This window comes from Atractosteus spatula, chromosome 23 (genome assembly GCF_055471065.1).
Source record: "Atractosteus spatula isolate fAtrSpa1 chromosome 23, fAtrSpa1.hap1, whole genome shotgun sequence".
NCBI classification, from domain to species: Eukaryota; Metazoa; Chordata; class Actinopteri; order Semionotiformes; family Lepisosteidae; genus Atractosteus; species Atractosteus spatula.
Window position 1 is genome coordinate 15,012,773 of NC_142728.1, and position 19,017 is coordinate 15,031,789.

The following is a 19,017-nucleotide window of genomic DNA, read 5'->3' on the forward strand; positions in this document are numbered from 1 at the left end:
TTTATCTTTTAAAATGCAAGCATTTACCTGTTGGAACTTGTTCCCTAAAGATAAAACTAAAGACTAAACATCAATGCCTCCACCTTCACCATAAGTACTTAAAAGTAGTCAAATTTTATATTTTCACTCAAAAATAATTAGATGACAAATACAGAAACAAAAAAATTATTTTATTTTAAATTCCAGCTTCAAGGAAAAATAAAATTGGCCTCTGGTGCTACTACTTTTCCCCTTACACACTCGGCACTATAAGTTATGTAATCAAACCCCCAAACAAAACTGAAAAATAACTGCATCCAACAGCAGCTGTAAACAACCCATAATTGTAGCATTTTGAACACGTAGGTTTCTGCTTGCGGGCAGACCAGCATGTCTGATGCCGCCAGTCTGTCCTCTGTACGCAACGCAGAACAGGGACACCCCCCCCCTCCCACAGCTGCTGCAGGTGTACACCAACGCTCAAAGCCCCCCCCTCCTGAGCGTGCAGGGCAGCTCTTGAGCCCACCGAGAGAGCCACTCGCACAGCCATTCGGACAGACTCTCTCAGCGAGACTTGAAGAATCTCTCTCTCTCACACAGGTACGTGCTCAGGGGCGTGCACACACTCTGGTATGTGTTTAAACACACTTCACACACACACACACAGGTGGGTGCACAGACACGCACACTGACAGCTGGGCCACTGGTGAAGTACCTCTCCAACAGCCGGGGGCTCAGACTGCGACGCCCCCCCCTCCCCAGGCCGGTCCTATCGGAGCGCCAGCGTCTGGACGGGGTAGATGTCCTTGGGGAAGCCCTCCTGGCGCTCCTCCCGCAGCACCTGCAGGCCGGCCTGCTGGATCAGGCCGTGCAGCGTGGGCAGGTCCCGGCACACGCTGCTGTCCACCTCGTCCAGGATCACGCCCTCGTGCGCCACGTTGTCCTTCACCACGATCAGCCCCCCCGCCCGCAGGCCGCCCCGGCAGCGCCGCAGGAACCCCACCAGGTGCTCGTCCGTCAGGTGACCTGCCGTGGGGGGGAGGGGGGAGAGGGAGACTGTTTTAGCCAGCGATGTGCTGTTGTTAACTGATGCACCTCGCCTCCAGCTGAGCTGCCTGTGACGTTTCAGAAACCTTTGTAACTTTTTTTGGGTGGGTGGGTTTCCATTTTTTCCCCAAATGGAAAGAAGGAAAAATAATAAAAATTAAGTTGCAGAAACAGGACTCCCACTGCAGTTGCATGGGAGGAGGTGCACTGACGACGCGTCTTTGGAAGTTCGGGGCTGCAGGATGTCACAGCACAGCTCAGCGAAGGGCTGGAACGAGTCTGTTGCCGAAAAAAGGGCCAGTTCTGGAGAACAAGCAGGAACACCCGGAGGCCCCTTTCCTGCAACGCTCTGCATTAACAACCACCTCCCGCGGTTACCAGAACTGTCGAGTTAAGAGACAGACCCTATATAAAGACTTCCACTCATGGTGCAACAATTATTTTTGGGAAGGGTGGTCCCGGCCGTGCAGGTGCTCTGCCACGTCAAGCACAGCGGGGGTCTCATCTGTCTCCCTGCTTCAGTAGGCAAAGAGCAAATTTAGAACAGGACCTTTGCACAAACACAGTGCTAATTCCGCCCAGGGAATTCTGGGGGGGGGGGGGGGGGGGTGCTCACCGATGACCCACTGGATCCAGATGACGTCGTAGCGGCCGGGCTGGGGCTGGAAGTCCTGCAGGCCGCAGCAGTAGTAGTTGTCCACCCTCTTGCCCTCCTCGCCCAGGTAGGCCCGCGCCTTCTCCAGGAACTCGGGCGTCACGTCCACCATGTCCACCGCGCGGAACAGCGGCAGCAGCAGGCGCTTGGTGATGCGGCCGATGCCCGCGCCGCAGTCCAGGGCGCAGCTCGTGCCCGTCTTCCCCTGGCTCTCCTGGGAACAGAGCGGACAGAGCGCCGGTGCCGTCAGTGGGGGGGGGGTTAGCAAGTGAGTAGTATTTGTCAGCAAAGCCATCTTGAAGCCGAGAGCACTATTTCTACTGGATTAAACGAGACGGATTCACACGCCTGCTTGTTTACAGTGTCACAGGGCCACTTCACCTCACCAGAAGTTTTGTTGCCCCGTTCTGCATCACAGAACAAGCTGCTTCACAAACGTGGAGATTTCAGCTGTTTTGTGGTGTGAATTGGGGGTTTTACAAGTTACTGTGTGCATTTTTACCTCACTCTGGTTTGAAATGCCGATTCTTTCTAAACCTTAAAAAAAGTGTTGCACTTCCTCAATTATATGGCACTGTTGCTGTCTTCAGATACACTCCCACACTGTTATTCCTCAGCTGCCCTATGAGCGCAACTCACCCCAAGGAACCTCTTCAGGAATTTCTTGGAGCTGTTGATGTCGATGGTGGAAATGCTGCCGTAGCCCCCCAGCATGCCGTCCACGGTGGGCGGCACCTCCTGCCAGTAGCGCTCCGCCTTGGTGTAGAACTCCACCTCATCTTCCACCACATCTCCCATCCTGGCTGTGCGGGGTCAGAGGGCACAGGTCAGAGGGCACAAGGCCTGGCACAGCTGCCTCAGCAAGTTCCCCTCCCTCTGCAGCTAATTTTCCTTTTTTCTACATAAGGAAATGTTGCCATGCAGTCACGAACACACACACGCACAGCGAGAGACGGGGAACGTGTCTGTGAGGTGGCGCAGTCGTACTTCACAAGGAGAAAGCGAGAGGGCTGGTCACTGTAAGACAGAAGGGCTTCAGAAACAGGTCGAGGCTGACGTCAAAGACAAGCCACATATCACACTGCTAGCTAGGATGAACAAGTCCTATTACATATATCCTCGACTTCCCTTTGGGATCAATAAAGTCTCCTCTCATCTTATATTTTCATCCATCGACTAACCGGTTCATCCAGTTCAGGGTCGTGAGAGAGCTGGAGCCCATCCCAGCAAGAAACGGGCACAAGACGGGGTCCAGCCTGGACAGGAGGCCAGTCCATCAGGGGGCAGACTGACACAGACACACTCACACCAGGGCCAGTTTTCCCAGAGGCCCATTAACCTGCCAGCATGTCTTTGGACTGTGGGAGAGACCCATGCAGCCACAGAGAAAATATAGCAACTCCACACACATAGCACCCCAGGTCTGGAACTGAACCCCCCCCCCACCGTGTGCAAACGACCCCGGAAGAGCGATCTAAACACCACGAAGGCCCGATCACAGCCCAGCCATTCACGAACACAGGCCCGCTTACTAACCACCACATCTGCAAGCTGATTTCTCCCGATAGGCTGGCAAGCCAAGTGCACGCTTGCTTCTTAAAGGACGACACCACGTTTTACACCCACTTACTAGAAGGTGAGTCTAACGTGTCGTTTCAGTCATTATATTGTGTCCTCGAAGGCGCCGACTACCTTTATCACAATCGCCATGAATCCCACCACACCAGCGCACAGGAGCTCGGAGGACACCCGCGTGAAACGAGATCTCTCCACACCTCGGACTGATTTGGAGAGCCAGCTGCCTCTACATGGAATTTACTCAAGTCTATATATAGCAGAGCGGGGACAAGGCAGTACGAAACACCGAGAACAGACTCCTAAAAACTGGACTGTTCAACTCCCTGCTGCATTTACGGGCTCTCATTAAACAAACAAAGCAATTCCTCTCGACAACGTTACCTCACTCAGCCCGATTCATATACACACACACACACCGCACGGTCACACTCACCGTGGCTCCTCACTCTCCAGGAAAACGTGCGACTCCACCGCCGCCGGCTGGCGTGCGAGAATGACGTAATGCGGAGGACTTCCGGCAGCCCGCAGCGCGGAGGCGGGGTCTCCTCCCCCTGGAGCAGAGAATTCCAGTGAGACCAGGGAGGTGCCTCTAAAACGCGTGTTGTCTCATTTTATTCGTGCAATCAGTGACACTCGGGGATCTTGTGTGAGCATACTCGGCGTTTGCTCAGAGCGATCAGCTATTTGACGTCCCCGGGCTTTCGCTGGAAGAAACTTCCCAACCTCTGAGCGCCGCAGATCCGCAAGTCTGTAGCGGACGAAGGGTTCGGCGCGGTAGATTTCACACGCATTTCATGTCGCTCCAGGTCGGACTTTCAAACGGAGACGAGTTCATGGTTTTCGGTGAAGAACCGAATCGTTTTAAAATAGAACACAGCTCTCTTAGCCGCGCTCATTAAATTCTCCTAACTGTTAATGCAGTCGAGCCTGGACCACAGTGGGTGCCGCGGAGGCGCCGTCTGTGATAAAAACACGCCGATCACTGGGCGTGTGTGCGGCAGTCTGCGGCCGGCGGCTCCGGGCCGTGCAGGTGGTTTTAAAGCAAGGAAATGCGCGTCCAGAAAAACACAAGACCGTAGCAGATGCGACGGGGCTGGCGATGGCCCATTGCGACACGTCGCCTGAGCGACGGTCTGTGCCCCGGGCGTGCAGGCTGCACCGCGTCCTCTCCCGCAGGGCGTCTTTCTCCGAACAGCAGCGCGCAACTCACCTTCCACTGGCACACGGTCCGACCGCAAGCCGCCCCTCGCCCAGACCTCCCCACCTCCCCCTGTCTAACGCACCCCGTCTGTCATCACGCTCTGCACGCAGTTTCCTAATCCGCATTGCGCATGTCCCCCCCCCCCCCCCGGCAGCGCGCACAGCGGGCGCCGTGTTCGCACTGACCGCCAGGGGGCGCAGCGCAGCCCCGCACTCCCGGCGTGTGGCTCCGGGTCTGCAGTCTGGAGTTTCTGTCCCGTTCATGACAAGCTTTACACCGAACATAATTCCCTTTCACGCAGAGACGGCCACTGACATTTTTAGAATGTGGACGTAACACAAGCTCCTCTACAGGCCCAGCTCTGCTGCATTTCCCCGAACTCTTAGCGACCGGTCTTGCAGAACAGGGTTTCCCAGATAACGCAGAACCATTCAGAAAGACCTGTACATAAGGCAAGATCGCGGCGAATATTCTAAACAGTCGTGATCCATCACCATTTTTACATATCCCCTGCATGCACGTGTGAGTTCAAACTGCCAGCTTCTGGTTCAATTCTAACGACGCGTTTAGGAACCGAACCGAACCGGACCTCCTGCGTCCCCAGGGCGGAGGCGCCCGGGCGCTCCTGGCCCTTTAAGAACGTCCCGCTGTACCTGCCGCGCGGCTGCCATGGCAACGGGCTACAACAATCCCCGCCGCGGGAGCTGTCACTCAAAAAAAGAGTTCGGAGCGGCTCGCGAGCCCGGGACACGGACAGACCCCCGGGGGGTCCCCCGCCGCGCGCTGCTGAAGGGGGGTGCGGGTGGCCCAGGAAGACGGTCTTACCCGGACGGACGGTGAGAAGGGGGGAGTCACGCAGGTAAACCAAGCGCACCTTCTTATAATCATCATCATCATCATAAATAAATTAAATATTTTATACAGCGCCTTTAAAAGCAGCCTCTCAAAAGTGCTTTCTGTTGGGCTCTTGTATTTGCATTGTTAAAACTATTCTAATTAGTAGCCGACGCCAGAGATGAAATACAAGTGTTCAAACCCAACCTGGAAACCGCTCCTAGTGAACTGCACGGATTGCGTCTCTCCGGTGTCAACTAGAATAAGGGGAGCCTGTCTCTATAGGACTGTATACAGACCCAACCCTTGTGTAATTCAGGCCCAAGTAAAAGCCTTACAGAAATGCCCTAATTACTGTGTAATGTATTAATGAATGTGCGCAGCGGGACTGCTGCTGGCCCTGGGTCGCCGGTCTGCCCCATATCTCATCTGCTCCCCTCTCTCTCTTCCTGCTCCTCATTAGATTTACAAGACAGCACAGCAAACGGGCTGGGAATCAACACTTCTCAAACAGCCCCTCGTCAGCATCTGCACCCTCCATCTTCCCCTCCCTCTCCTGCTCTCTCCCTCCTTCTTCCCCTCCCTCTCCTGCTCTCTCCTGCTCGCTCTCTCTATCCCTCCTCCTCCTGCTCTCTCCCTCCCTCTCCCTCATCCCAACCAGCCTCTCCGCACTCCTCCCTCTCGCTCTGCGACTCCGGGCCGGGCGCTGCGGTCCGCGGCCGGAGGGAGGGACAGGAAGAGACCCCGGGCCTCGTGGCGTGGAGCCACATGGGAAGGGTGGAGCCGCCATGGTTCCGGAGACATCGAACCCGCAGCCGGTGCAGGGCGGTCTCGACGGCTTCTACGACCGCCTGCGCAAGAAGTACCCCCAGACCTTCGCCCTGGCCCCCAGCCTGGGCCGGGAGAATGCCACCACCCCCGTTCAGAGACTGCCCGCCCTAGGGCCTGGGCTGGCCCTGAAGCCTGGGGTCTTTCCTGAGCGCCCCGGCCCGATCCGCCTGCTCCCCGGCAGGCAGGGCAACGGCACCTTCCTCCTCAAGGTGGAGGACGAAAAGACCAGGCTGAGGGGGGCGCTGCTGAGTGGCGGACCCCGCGTCGTCAAGGAGAACCGGGTCGTGGCGCCTCCGCTCAGGGGACAGCCCGGTCACCCGAGCGGGCCCATGCGGCTGCCCACTCTGGCCCAGCGCGTGGAACAGAACCGGGTCGCTCTGCGGTACAGGCTCCGGCTGGACCCCCGGCTAACGCCCCAAGAGCCCCCCAGCCCGCGGCGCCTGGGGTCGGCCCGGAGTCGGGGCCCGGAGAGCCGCCCCGCTGACCCCTGCCCCGGGGCTCCCCCCAGGGGTGCCCCCGGTCCCCCGCCTCCTCTGTCTTCCAGGGTGCTGTGTTCAGTTGGGGGAGAGCTACTGCCCAACAAACCCAAACTGGAGCTCCGGCCCGACTCGGCCCGGATCGTCCAAGAGGAGACCCCCAGAACCAGTGAGATACTAGACCCCTGCCTTCTCCCAGTTTGCGCAATCCCTTCATTCGCCTGCGCGTTTATTCAGACCAGCGGCTCCCAGCTCCGGGCGCTGGCGACCCACACACCTGCTGGTTCATGTGCCAGCCGAGCCCTCGGTCACACAGTCAAACCCTGCGCCGACGTCATAATAATAATGAGATCAATCTGAACTGCTCCGTCCCAGCTCTTACACGTGTTGGACTATAGCCACTGCATTCAAATCCCAAACTTGTGACCGGAAACAAAATCCAAATATTCAACTGAAGGCGCTTCTTAGATCAAATAAGATCTCAATTATCTGATGAAGGTGGGCTGGACGGGAAAGTGTGGGGGTCACCAGGCCTGGTCCTTGCTTTAAAGGCATGTATACAGCACACACTCAATGCAATTAACGGGGCCAGTCAGATGGACGGCCCACTTGTTCTGTACAACACAGACGAATCAAATGAAAAACCTTCCGGTAAAATGCAACAAAAAAACACATTCTAGAGTTTCTGCCATCTCAAAAAGTGTCAGGAATCAAACGATACACAGGCTATAAGAACGTCCTTCTTGAAAAGAGAGTCAATCGCAGTGTTAGAGGTCAGATAAATGCTTCCAGTGGGGTGAAAAGCTTGCAGAAAGAGAAGGCCCGAGACCCCGTTCTGCTGGGGGGGGGGTTTAATGTCAGAGCTGGACAGGCAGAAAGGCGACAGCGAGCAGCTCTAGTCCGAGCCGGGTGAAGCGTGCTGTGCATCTTCCACTTCTCCCCTGGGAGCCCCAACTGCTGTGCGTCTGTCCTTTCCCCTCTCTGCAGGACTGTCCGCGTCTGACAGCGATGCCGATTCTGGGATTTCCGTGGCATTCCCAAATCCCAGGTGACCTTCTCCGCCTTGCACAAACACTCTGACCTTTCTGTCAAACCGGCCGATCGATGGCCTGTCCGCTAGCCCAGCGCACCAGTCACGGGGGGGGGGGGGGCTGGGAGGTCAGAGGTCATTACATCGCCTTTCCAGCCCCCCATTTCCTCAGTCACTCCGACAAGGTTAATATATCTGACTAAATATATCCTGTTAGATGTATTACAGTATGAGAGTGTGCACGGGACTATAGTATTTTAATGCTACAATATGTAAAATATTGTTTTCCGTTAATAATTTTGCTAATTCTTTAAGAGTTACATGTACATTTGATTTAGTAACAGGCTTCTGATCTAACTAGAATTTTCTTCCTAGGCTACCTGCTCCAACCATGTATCCAATAGGATCTCCAAGTCCAATGCATTTTGAGAACAATATTCCTGTGTTAAATACTTCTGTATGAGACCAGACAGACAGGTTTCTGATGATAAAATACTGAGGTGATGCCGTTTGTTGACAGCACCGCTGCGAAGCAGGCTCCTCCCCCTCAGGCCCCTCAGGTAGGGAGGTTAACCAATGGGAGAGCAGCAAAACCAGGACCAATCAAAGCAGACCACTCCATTGTGATCCCGCCCATGTACAGCTCTAGGTATGTACGGCGTCCATATTAGCTTACACGAGCCTTTATTTTCAGGACCTTGCTTCGACAATGCTGTGCTCTGTTAATAATACAATGCTCCACGCTTTGTTTCCAGATTGCTTTTTGTATAAAAATAGCGTTGCAGTTCCCCTTTACCATCACCTGCATGCAGAGGCCTCAGAGACCTCCTGTGCACGAGCCTGTGCAGGAACTGTAGATCAGGGACGATGCTTTGTTTTGTTCTAGTGGTGTAAAAAGATAATGCAGACTCATTTCCTTCAATCTGTTTTCCGACTTCTCTCTTGATGAAAGTGCCAGTGTCTTTTAAACAATAAATAAAAACTAAATTAATCTACACTCAAAAGTACACTGTATAAAGGATTTAAGTATGAGCAGCACATACTATATATAAATAGATAAAGAAACATATATTGTAGCTTCACTGATTATACATGTATTATACATAGTAGATGGTCATTTTCATATCTAGGCCACACAAGGTTTATCATGGTTTCCCTGGTGATAAGCAGTCAAGAAACCATGTGACTCCCATTGGATGGGCTGAGATATTCCAGGAATTACCCACCAGCAGTGCACACTCATACAGCTGGTTGGACTGCAGACACTGGGGTAAAGTACTTCACTCAAGGCAGAGCAGCAGCCTCTATAGCAGGGACTCAAACCTACAACCCACCAGTCACCTGCCCAGAGACTGAGCCAATGTGCTATATCACCCTACAGATTATACAAAGTAGATGCAATGAAATGCTTATATACTGTACATTTAGAAAATGCACCAGATTAAAGAGCTACTGTTTATTATGGCCTGTCTGCGCTGTGTGTTTTCAGATCAAACTGGGAGAAGAGCTCAATCCCTACTTCATCAGCGGAAAGTCTTCACTACATAAGTCCGTCCCCCTCTACAGATTCCTGCTCAGACTCAAGCTCCTCCCTCCAGTCAGTCCCCTCCCATAAGTCAGCAAGCCCCGCCCATCCAGGAGGACACACCCCCTCTATAAGACACTCCCCTCCTTCAAAAGACTTCATGAGCATCTACAACGAGCATGCTCCTTACAGGGACCTCGCCGGCCTGAAGGAACACAGCAGCTCCAGATCTCATTATGCCAGAAGCCACACCCCTGACAGGAATCTTTGCCTTGTAGAAGGCTCCACCCACTGTGGTGACCCTGCCCCAATAAAAAAACGCCCCTTCTCCGGAGTCTCCTCCCCCTTTGCCAGAGGCTCCTCCCCTCCTCGGGTGCGTTTCCGAGACGATGCCCCCAGAGCAGCGGAGTCCCGCCTCAGGGAGCGGCTGATTGGGCAGCTGGGCGGCCCGAGAGAGTCACCGGGGGCCCTTCGTGCTCCTTCCTGCGAGAACATCCGGGACTCCCAGAGCCGGAGGAAGAGGGAAGGGAACCTGGGCTCGCCTACCCCCACCGGCGGCGGGAAGGAGGCCCCGGAGGAATCGAGGCCCCCCCCCCCCAGCGCCAGCAGACAGGCTCCACGCCACGGAGGGCCACACGGGAGGGGGGGGCTGGCACCCGGCTGCCCCCCCCCGGAGGACAAGCCGCCCAGCCCCAAGGGGACGGAGCTGCGGTCTGGGGTTTCCAGCGGGGGACAGCCAGGGCAGGGGGACCTCGAGGCTCGGGGAGAGACGGAGGGGAGGAGCAGACCCGGGACCACAACGTCCCCGGGCCCCCTCCCTCTGCAGCGCCCCACCACACCACGGGCCGGCCCCGTTCCTGAGGGGCGCAGGGGGAGCTCCGTCCTCTGCGAGTGCTGTGGAGACCCGAGGGACAGGCTGGAGAGAGGTAAGGGCCGCCGGGGGGCGTACCCCAGTTATCCCATCCACACAAGCCTTCACCATAGCAACCATCAGACTGACTGACTAAGAACTTTACATAGAGACTGCGATGCCTGTGTTGACCTCTGCACCACTGCACCCAGCGTGACTTCGACCTCCGTCCCGCTCCCTGCTGCTGGCGTGGGGTCTCGGCCACGAGCCCTCAGCGCACAGGTCATTGTTTGCTCAGCACCAGTCTGGAGTCCACTTGTCTGACAACAGGCTGAACACAGTGCCGTGTTACCCTGTGAAAGTAATAGAAAAGCATTCCCCTGGTCAGGTTGAGATGGAGCGTCAGAGCTTTCTGTCTAAGAGTCCAGAATGGTTCAGAGGTAAAGTCCCCCACAAATCTACAGGTCGTAAAAGCTCCACCCCAAAAAAAGAAACAGACCAAAGACAGCAGCAGGACATTTGCACGACAAACTAGATCTCTGCTCTACAAGTGTGCGGCGTTGCTCTTTCCAGGTGGGCAGGGCCATGACATCACGCACATGTGCGCCAGGGTGAAGTGGAAGGTGATTGGAGGGTTTAAAAGGAGAAGCCAGGCCCCGAGGAACACCGCGCCCACAATGGGCGGCGACGGCTCCTTTTACGGCGTCGGACACGCCCCCAAGGGCGGGGCCACGGGGAGCTTCCGCAAGGCCACGCCGCGCCTCACGGAGAAAGAAGCGCGTTATGCTGTTCAATGAAGAGCAGCTCCGCTTCCACAGTGAGTACGAAGGGGGGCAGGGGTTCGCGCTCTGGGAAAAACTGCAGGAGGGTGATCTATAACCTGGATGACAACACAGGCATGTTCAGTCCTGGCCTGAGACCGCGGGTTCGTCAGCTCGCTAGGAACAGCAGTTAAAGGGGAACCGCGAGGCTATTTTTATATTTAAAATACAAAAATGAATGAATCGGCAAAGATGGGTGCCTTTCAAACCACAATGAAGGTAAAATGCACACAGTAACTTGTAAAACCCCCCCAATTTACATCACAAAGTAGACTAAATTTCCAGGTGTGCGCAGCGCCATGTTCTGTGATTCAGATCGAGGCGACAAAACATCCGTTGAGGTGAAGGGGCCCTGTGAGAAGCAGGCGTGTGAATCCAGCTCGTTTAATCCAGTAGAAATAGTGCTCTCGACTTCGAGACGGTCTTGCTAACAAACACTGCTCACTTGTTAACTCATCACATTGGACCAGTTCTGCGGCGAACCGCCTGCTGCACGACCTGTACTCATCCGCTCGTCCGTCACGATGACACCAGTCATTAGCACGCAGGAAGGGTCGCCTCACTTCACAACTCATGGGAACTCTCAATTCAATTCAATTCAAGGTGCTTTATTAGCATGACCGATGGGTACAATCAGTGTTGCCAAAGCAAATGAAAGTAATGATATTTACATGAAACAAAACAAAACTAGAAGTAAACACTCTCTCTCTCTCTCTCTCTCTCTCTCTCTCTCTCTCTCTCTCTCTCTCTCTCTCTCTCATGCACTGTGGCCAAACCAGGGTTTTACGACAACATGACGACGTACCGCACATTCCCAAAGTTCACGATTTTTTTTTAATTCCCAAATGTGCAAAAATGTTTCTATAACGTCAACGAAAGCATCTTGATACCGAGATTTACGAACTGGTCTGAAGTTCCCCTTTATCGCTGATCCAGGTAAAACACGTGCAGCTTTTGCAATGGCACAAGAGCACATGGACAGGGATGCTTGATCCTTCCTCTGACCCCAGCAGCCACCAACACCTTCGAGTGAAACAACCAGCACTAGCTCGTGTTACTATATTTACACCCCGGATTGGAGGCTGGTTTGAAATTGATGCACTTAACAGTTTTTCCAATAAAACCTGTAATGAATCTAAAACATCACTTTTCAGTACAAATACCGCACACAGTAATTGCCACAATGCTACTCAATGTTCCAGCCAGTGTTTTCGGAACTTTACAAAAGCATGTCACTTCCGATACATCGAAGACAGTCCTGAACACGCACAGCCCCAATGGCTTAGCCGAGAGAGCAGCTGGCAATGCAAAAGAGCTGTTGGGAAAACTAAGCATCCTCTCTCGCTCTACTGAATCTTCGCAATGTACCGCCTGAATTTTGTTGAGGATCTCCAGCGCAATGTCTCACGTCTAGGAGAAGCCACAGTTCATTACCTGTCATCGAGTACCAGTGGAAGCACAGCTAGTATAGAAAAGGCAAGCACACAAAAAAAAAATCAAGCCTTTGAACCTATCCAAGGCGTTAAATTGCAGACTTCACATGGACCTGATCTCCTAAGAACCATTCAAACAGCCCGTACAGAATCACAGTCACATATCGCTGCAACACCAACTTCAGAGCAAGAACAACAAGAGGGTAAAAAACTCGCTTGTGAAGCCGTGAAATTCAAAGCTAAGTCAAAACGGACCCGGACTGTAACCCTACAAACACGGGGTACCTCAGGTCCACACACATCAGAGTCGTGTCCCCCCCTCGCCCGGCATATCCGCCCGGACCTGTGTATTTGCTTTCGACGCTACGGTTTTCCTTACCAGAAACAGCATGTCAAAAAAAAATAGTTTCTCAGAATATCCCAAATACAACTGATCTGCAATATCCTCCAAACACGACTATTAAGTTTGTTTTCACTGCAGTGAAGCTATGTTTGTTATAAACACATTAGTGGTGTAATTCTGACGACAGTACTGTGGACAGAAGCAGCACAACGGTTGAAATAATATGTACATTTTCACCAGCCAAATCGAAACGTAACACATACCATACGTCACAAAACAACTCGAGCTTTTCAGAGCTGTGTTTCATAACTAGACACATCAGCACAAAGCAAACGAACCCGTTTTCACTGCAATATTCATCTCCCGTTTCAGTTTAGAGGCGCACCAAAGCATAGCTCTAATTTATGGGTTCTCCAGCAAAATATAAGCGCAAAACCACCAAATGCGCTAGAATACATAGAGAACATTTTACCTTACCTGGAAAAAGTCCGTTCATTTTGCCGCGTTACCATGAAAATCCACGAGTTGATAAAAAGAAAACATTCTGCAACAAAAAAAAAGGGCTGCTGGAGCCCTATAGGTTCGAATCGACCGGCCTCTAGCCAGGGCTCATCTGATTGGTTCCACCAGCTGTCACTCAGCGACGTCTGACCATTCAGAGACTTAAACCCGCCTCTCCATAGCGGGCATGCGCAGTGTTTATTGCGAGTACCGATGTAATACCAGAAAAGTCCGAAAACGTTAAAACACCTTTAAACGGTCAACATGACAAGAAGCCTCTGTAAGGCTGGCAATATTGAAATACTACAGTAAACAATGCTTCGTTTCCATTATTTTTATTTGACCTTTTTTGGTGGGGGAGGCTGATGAGAAACACTTCGGGTCAATTGCAACGGGCGTCCCGTTAAAGTAAGGTGCGGTTTAGCTAGTACCGTACTTTCTGGAGATCGTCTCCAGCTCTGAGTTCAATTACAGCGAAAAAACGTGCAGAACGAAGCTGGAGTGCAGTTGAACTTGAGCTTAATCCGGTGCACAGGGTCCGGCAGTGTTGTTGTTGTTGTTGTTGTTTTAATAATTAGCCCGAACTTCAGGGGACCCCAGTGGGCAGTGATTCGTCAAATATACGTATATACCACGGCGAAAATACGGCTATACGTATATATACACTGCCGCGATGTATAATCAACGTCGAATTGCAACCGTTAACTCGACAACATGAATAAACGCATATATAACGTCGAAAACACATCTAACACAGTGCCTGGGGCTTTTTATATATATCGTGCGTGCCGCAACTAGGAGTCTGACGGCAATCTGCATACTGTACGAAGTAAATGACTTTTGCAGTCATTTATTTACACAGCTTTGCATACAGGGGTTTTGCGGAGGACTGTGCATCAGAACATTTCAATTAATTTTTGATTAGTGGGTTAATACGTAGGCCACGTTAATATACAATTATTACTTTCTCTGTTTCTTGTTTACATTTAAACTAAATTTCCCGACAAATTTAGTGTTCGTTTTTAATTTGAGAACGGCATGTAGGCTACGATTTACCGGATGAGGGTACGTAGTGATTAATGAGAGACTCGGTTGCTCCTCGTCACGAAACCCGTGAGAATCGCAGCTACGCGTTTGGAACAGGACGCTACTGTACTCCTGCGGCTTAAATGTCCTTTAACGAGACACTCCGGACCAACAAGCGAACACATCGCTACTGCTAAAGCGTCACAAAAGGCACCAACTAATAACCAGTAAGGCTAACAGTTTTATTTTTAACAGGACTGGAAATGAAGCTTATAAAATGACTTGAGCAAAAAAAAAAAGAAAAGAAACGTTTATTGTTCCTCTGGCCTTCAAAGCGTTTCTATTTTTTAATACATTTCTTTACCACGATGTGCCTTTTCGCTTACTTTTGAGAACTTTCGTTTTCTCTTGAAATAAGCTTCGCTCTCTCCCCTCCTGCGTCAGTCCGTTTCAAATCAAGGTCTTCTGTAGTCCGTTCCAGCATCTTCCTTTCGAAGTGTGGGGGTAGAGCTCACAGACGTGCTGCTCTGCTGAATCGTGCTGGCGGATCACCTCCCTGTGTATGCACAGAGAAGGGACGGTGTTCCGGAGAACGATCATAAATAATCACTTTTAAGATGAGTTTTTTTCTTTAACGTATGCTTGCATTTGCCTACAGATATTACTCTCTGTATCATCCATTTCCCCATCCCTGCTTTCCTCTGATAACCACGATACAATATTTAACAAATCTATGCAGTTGACCCATATTTTAAAGAACACATTTAAAAGCTCACGCTCCATTTATATAACTATTTGCTTAAGTCCTGTTCTCTTCACTCCCTAGGATATCTTAAAATTCACAGCTAGTAATAATGATTGACATTAAACGTAATTATTGGTCCATGACATCTGTTAATACACACTTATTATTAAACTTCAATATTAATAAATGTGGTATTAGTGTTTAGACATTTGAGTTAAATATTGCAATAATTTTCCAAGCGACGGATGCATAAATTCAGTACGTAATGACGATATTATTTCCTTTTAATGCGATCTAGCGTTACGCCAAGTACGGTGCTAAGTTGCTTAAACTATATGAAGAGGAGGTTTAAGTTAGTCCGCTACTTCAGTCACCACTAGAGGGCAGCAGCTGTTGCTCTGTGCTCGTTGCAATGGAGAACAGGTTTAGTACGGCGCTGCGGCCTGAGCACAGCGGCCCAAGTTCGTTGCAATCGGTGTTAAGGTGCAGCACAAGTTTAAACCGCAGCTGCGTTTACTAAGCACGGGCTGAACTCTGTTAGTACGCTACTCTCAGTTCGCTGCAGTTGACCCTTCATGCCCCTGGAAGAAAAGACAAGGGGTTCTCTTTAATCCCTAACCCCAACCAGGTCTGCACCGCGTGTGGTCTCCGACATGATTCCAGATATTAAAAGGGACATCAGTTCCAGGAGCGCACTGATCTCGCCTTCCGCTCCGGGACAGGAGACGGATCAGCCGAACGCAAAGGCGAACTGCCGCAAAGCCCGGCCGCCGACACCAGGACACGTGCATACTCGATGTCCACAGCACTACGGCAATCACGTTTTTAAAGAAACCGGCAAAAACATATTTTAATAAAATCGTAAACGGTGACGTATCGACTAAGTGCGCCGCGCTGTCGTAACCGTACAGTAATAACCCTATCCTTCTCGGGTTATACAAGATCAGATCACTTTATCGGCCCTATACAATTTCTTGCATTAGGAATGTGTCTTTTCGCAGACCCCAGCTTGCTCGCCATGAGACACACAGACAGGGGGAGAAGCTGGGGGTCAGAGCGCAGGGTCAGCCATTTATACAGCACCCCTGGAGCAGCTGGGGTGAAGGGCCTTGCTCAGGGGCCCAACGGAGTAGGATTCCTCTGCCGGCCGCGGGATTTGAACCGGCAACCTCCCAGCCACAGGCGCAGATCCTGAGCCACAGAGCCCCCGCTCCGCTCTGATAGAATCACATGGCTGTGATTACAACGGAAAACGGGTGGGAAAAAGGACTGATTTGTTACCTTAATAATACTCGGTCATTGCATACTGTACTTACCGCGGCGTTGCAAAAGAAATATACCGAAATAATCGACCGGGATTGAGAATAAAGCGCATCAGCAACTTGCTGTGCTGGGACCCCATCACCACCACCCCCGCTCCGTTGCCAGGCAACGCCGAGGCTCGCCGGAGCCGGATAGATGTGTAGTTTTTGGAGGGGCCTGCGGTGCTCTGTACAAGCCTGCGCCTACAGCCCGGTCCGCTGGATGTCTGGCCGGTTCGGTTCTGGAAAGTACTCCGGCAGACGGGCACACTGGGCCGGTACCGGCGCCGGGTTGGGAGAAAACCGAGGCTCACACCGGGGAGGACAGGAAAGCGCATTTTCTACTGGGGCCCAGAAGCTGCCTCTTCTGCTGTCTCAAAAATAACATGAAAGGGGCTGAACATACAGGCCTTTACAACTGGTGATCAAACAGATTAAAAGCAACAATCCACGTTCTTGGCTCATGCATTGAAAAGAAGACTTTCACCGTATTTTAAAAAGATAGAGTTATGAATTCCCCAGTTTAAGCTCGGCCGGACAGGCAGGATCGAGCTCAGAGCCGTCTCCCTGGGGAGCGCCCTGCGCGCCCGGCTGCCATGCCCGACAGCGGCCACGAGGTGGCAATGTTGCACCTTCCAAAATACACAGGCAAGCGGGCTTTGAGAGTTTTAGGGAGTTTTAAAAAAAAAAACACACACAAAATGTTTATTTAAAGATGAGTCCATTTTAAAGACTATTTAAAGTCCATTTTTTTATCTCTTGTGTGAAACTCGGAGGTATTCAGGACTCGGACAAAGAAAGTGCAGTGTATATATATATAAGGACTAAAAGGATTAAGAACTAACGTGAAACTTTTAAAAACTGGAGAGTCTTGTGCATCTTTAGGGCAGTAGAGGGCGCCTACAAGACCATTTTCTTTAGTAAAAAAAAACAAGAAGTTTATTTCGACTCTGGTGACTTTTATTAATGATCAAAAGACGTATTTATACCGATTTTTTTTCCTAAGGAGCCCACGTAAAGAGAGGGGAAAAAAGGTGTGAAGCCTAATCCCGCGATTACAGCCCAGGTTTATTTCGATCTGGTGTTTTGCGCTTCACAAATCCATTTATTTTTTTTTTTTAATCAAGCCGTTTTGCTTAGGCTTTCGGAGCAGAAGATTTGGTGGAAAAATCCGGCTCGCACAGGCACAGCTTCTCCCCCTGGTGGACAGCTTCGGTAGCGCAACAGACTGACGCACCGGTCTAACGATACGTGGCCATATAACCCACCGTCACGCATCTCTGTGTATTGACGGGATTCGTTTAAAACACGGCACAGGACGTACTGCGGCAGAGGGTCCAGAGGGGGGCAGCGTTATACAGCAAACTGGTAAGAACGCAAGGTCGCTGCTCGACCGATTTATATCAATCTGAGCTGAATACAGGGTTTCAGAGCTGCGTCAGTTTATTTCCGAGGACGATGGGCTAGATATATTCAGCTTCTCCCCCTGAACAAGGGAGAGACAGCGATTTCCTCAGCTTCGTCACAACTCCCAAGCCTCGCAGGTCTCCCGTTTTGCACAGTGCATTTTGTTCTTAGTTTTAAACAGCTCAGGAGACTTGTTAAAACAAAATAAAAACGACCAAAAAGAAATAGTTTAACAGCACTGTTTTGCATGTTCAAAAAGGGTACAGAGAGCCCCGCCAGACACACGGGAGATTTAAAATAACTTCTGGGACACCTCGGTACGAGCTGTACGTCCCTTCAAAACCGCCAATCGCACTATAAAGTAATGCGAGACAAGAGGGTGGGTTTTTAAAACAGCGAGGTGTTCCAATACGGCACCTTCGACATCGGAGCTCTCGTACACTGTTGATTTCAGCAGCAGTGCACTGAGGGCAGGTCTCACGAATACTGGACCTTCAGGGCGCCTTCCTCAGGAAGAGAAAACTCAAGAAACGCAGAGCCCGTGGTGTGCTGCACCAAGTTTTCAGACTGCGAAACAACATGTTCTCCAGCCCACCAATAACGCGCTATTTCGTCTCTGCCATGCTACAGTATTCGCGCTCACTGCTGGGGCTGCACTGCCCACGAAGTTCCTCCTTCTAATACTGCAGAGACCATGTTTCCCAGCCCTGATCCTGGAGGAACAGTCTGCCTGATTTAATTCCAGCCGAGATCTATGTCTCCAGCGCTAACTTGACCTGCTTGCTTGCTTGCTTGCTTGTTTATTTTGACTTTTACTGAACTCGTTGAACTTTCAACAGCTTCAGCACTCAGATCTTCACGCTGCCCCTCCTCACCTTTGTTGGCCTTATATTGCTGACTCAGATCTTACTTGTGGATTAGTTGATGATGAACAGACACAGGTGATAATAATACTATCAGACACGCCCACACCGGAAATGCTATTATCCAAACGCCCACAACGGGAGTGGCGTCATGTCTGACACGCCCACAATGGGAGTGACATCGCATTGTGGGCGTCTGACACGCCCTTACGTGTTTTTTTTACCGTATTCCTTAGCAATACTGAATTTGTGTCGTGAACATCTGAACATTGGGCCCACAATTCCACAGAACTCTCACAAGATGAAAAAGTGGCACAACACCTTTGGATGCTCCAAAGTGGATGTGGTTCTGTTATCTGTGGGGCATCACAGATGGGCATCTGAGGCAATGTCTTTACACTAAGGGTGACGGGTGTGTGGAACAAGCTGCCCAGCCTTGTTGTTGAAGCTGATACCTTGGTTCGGCCGGGATCAATGAACTACTCACTGCCAAACGGGCTAGATGGGTTCCTATGGCCTGCTCTCGTTTGTCAGCTCTCTCGTTTAAATGCATAGATCGGAAGACGACAGA

General features: G+C 51.4%; 2 protein-coding genes across 7 annotated transcripts in view; one reads left to right on the plus strand and one right to left on the minus strand.

The window, feature by feature from the left end:
• Positions 1 to 149: 149 nt before the first annotated feature.
• Positions 150 to 19,017, minus strand: part of ntmt1 (N-terminal Xaa-Pro-Lys N-methyltransferase 1) — a 75,993-nt gene continuing 57,125 nt past the window's right edge. For 3 of the 6 annotated variants that reach the window (XM_088904584.1, XM_088904586.1, XM_088904585.1), the window contains 4 exons: positions 3,693 to 3,810; positions 2,321 to 2,484; positions 1,643 to 1,895; positions 150 to 1,005 (listed from right to left, as the gene is read on the minus strand). In XM_088904584.1, the coding sequence (XP_088760710.1) occupies positions 749 to 1,005; positions 1,643 to 1,895; positions 2,321 to 2,484; positions 3,693 to 3,810 (792 nt within the window). In that variant the 3' untranslated portion in view covers positions 150 to 748. Of the gene's footprint in view, positions 1,006 to 1,642; positions 1,896 to 2,320; positions 2,485 to 3,692; positions 4,565 to 19,017 lie in introns of those variants that run through there. The other 3 variants (XM_088904588.1, XM_088904589.1, XM_088904587.1) reach the window with 3 other exon arrangements.
• LOC148816255 (uncharacterized) lies at positions 6,083 to 10,803 on the plus strand. The gene is made up of 5 exons (XM_088940583.1): positions 6,083 to 6,770; positions 7,589 to 7,649; positions 8,152 to 8,280; positions 9,121 to 10,082; positions 10,580 to 10,803. Exons 1-5 carry the CDS (start codon positions 6,083 to 6,085, stop codon positions 10,801 to 10,803), a joined length of 2,064 nt encoding a protein of 687 aa, XP_088796709.1.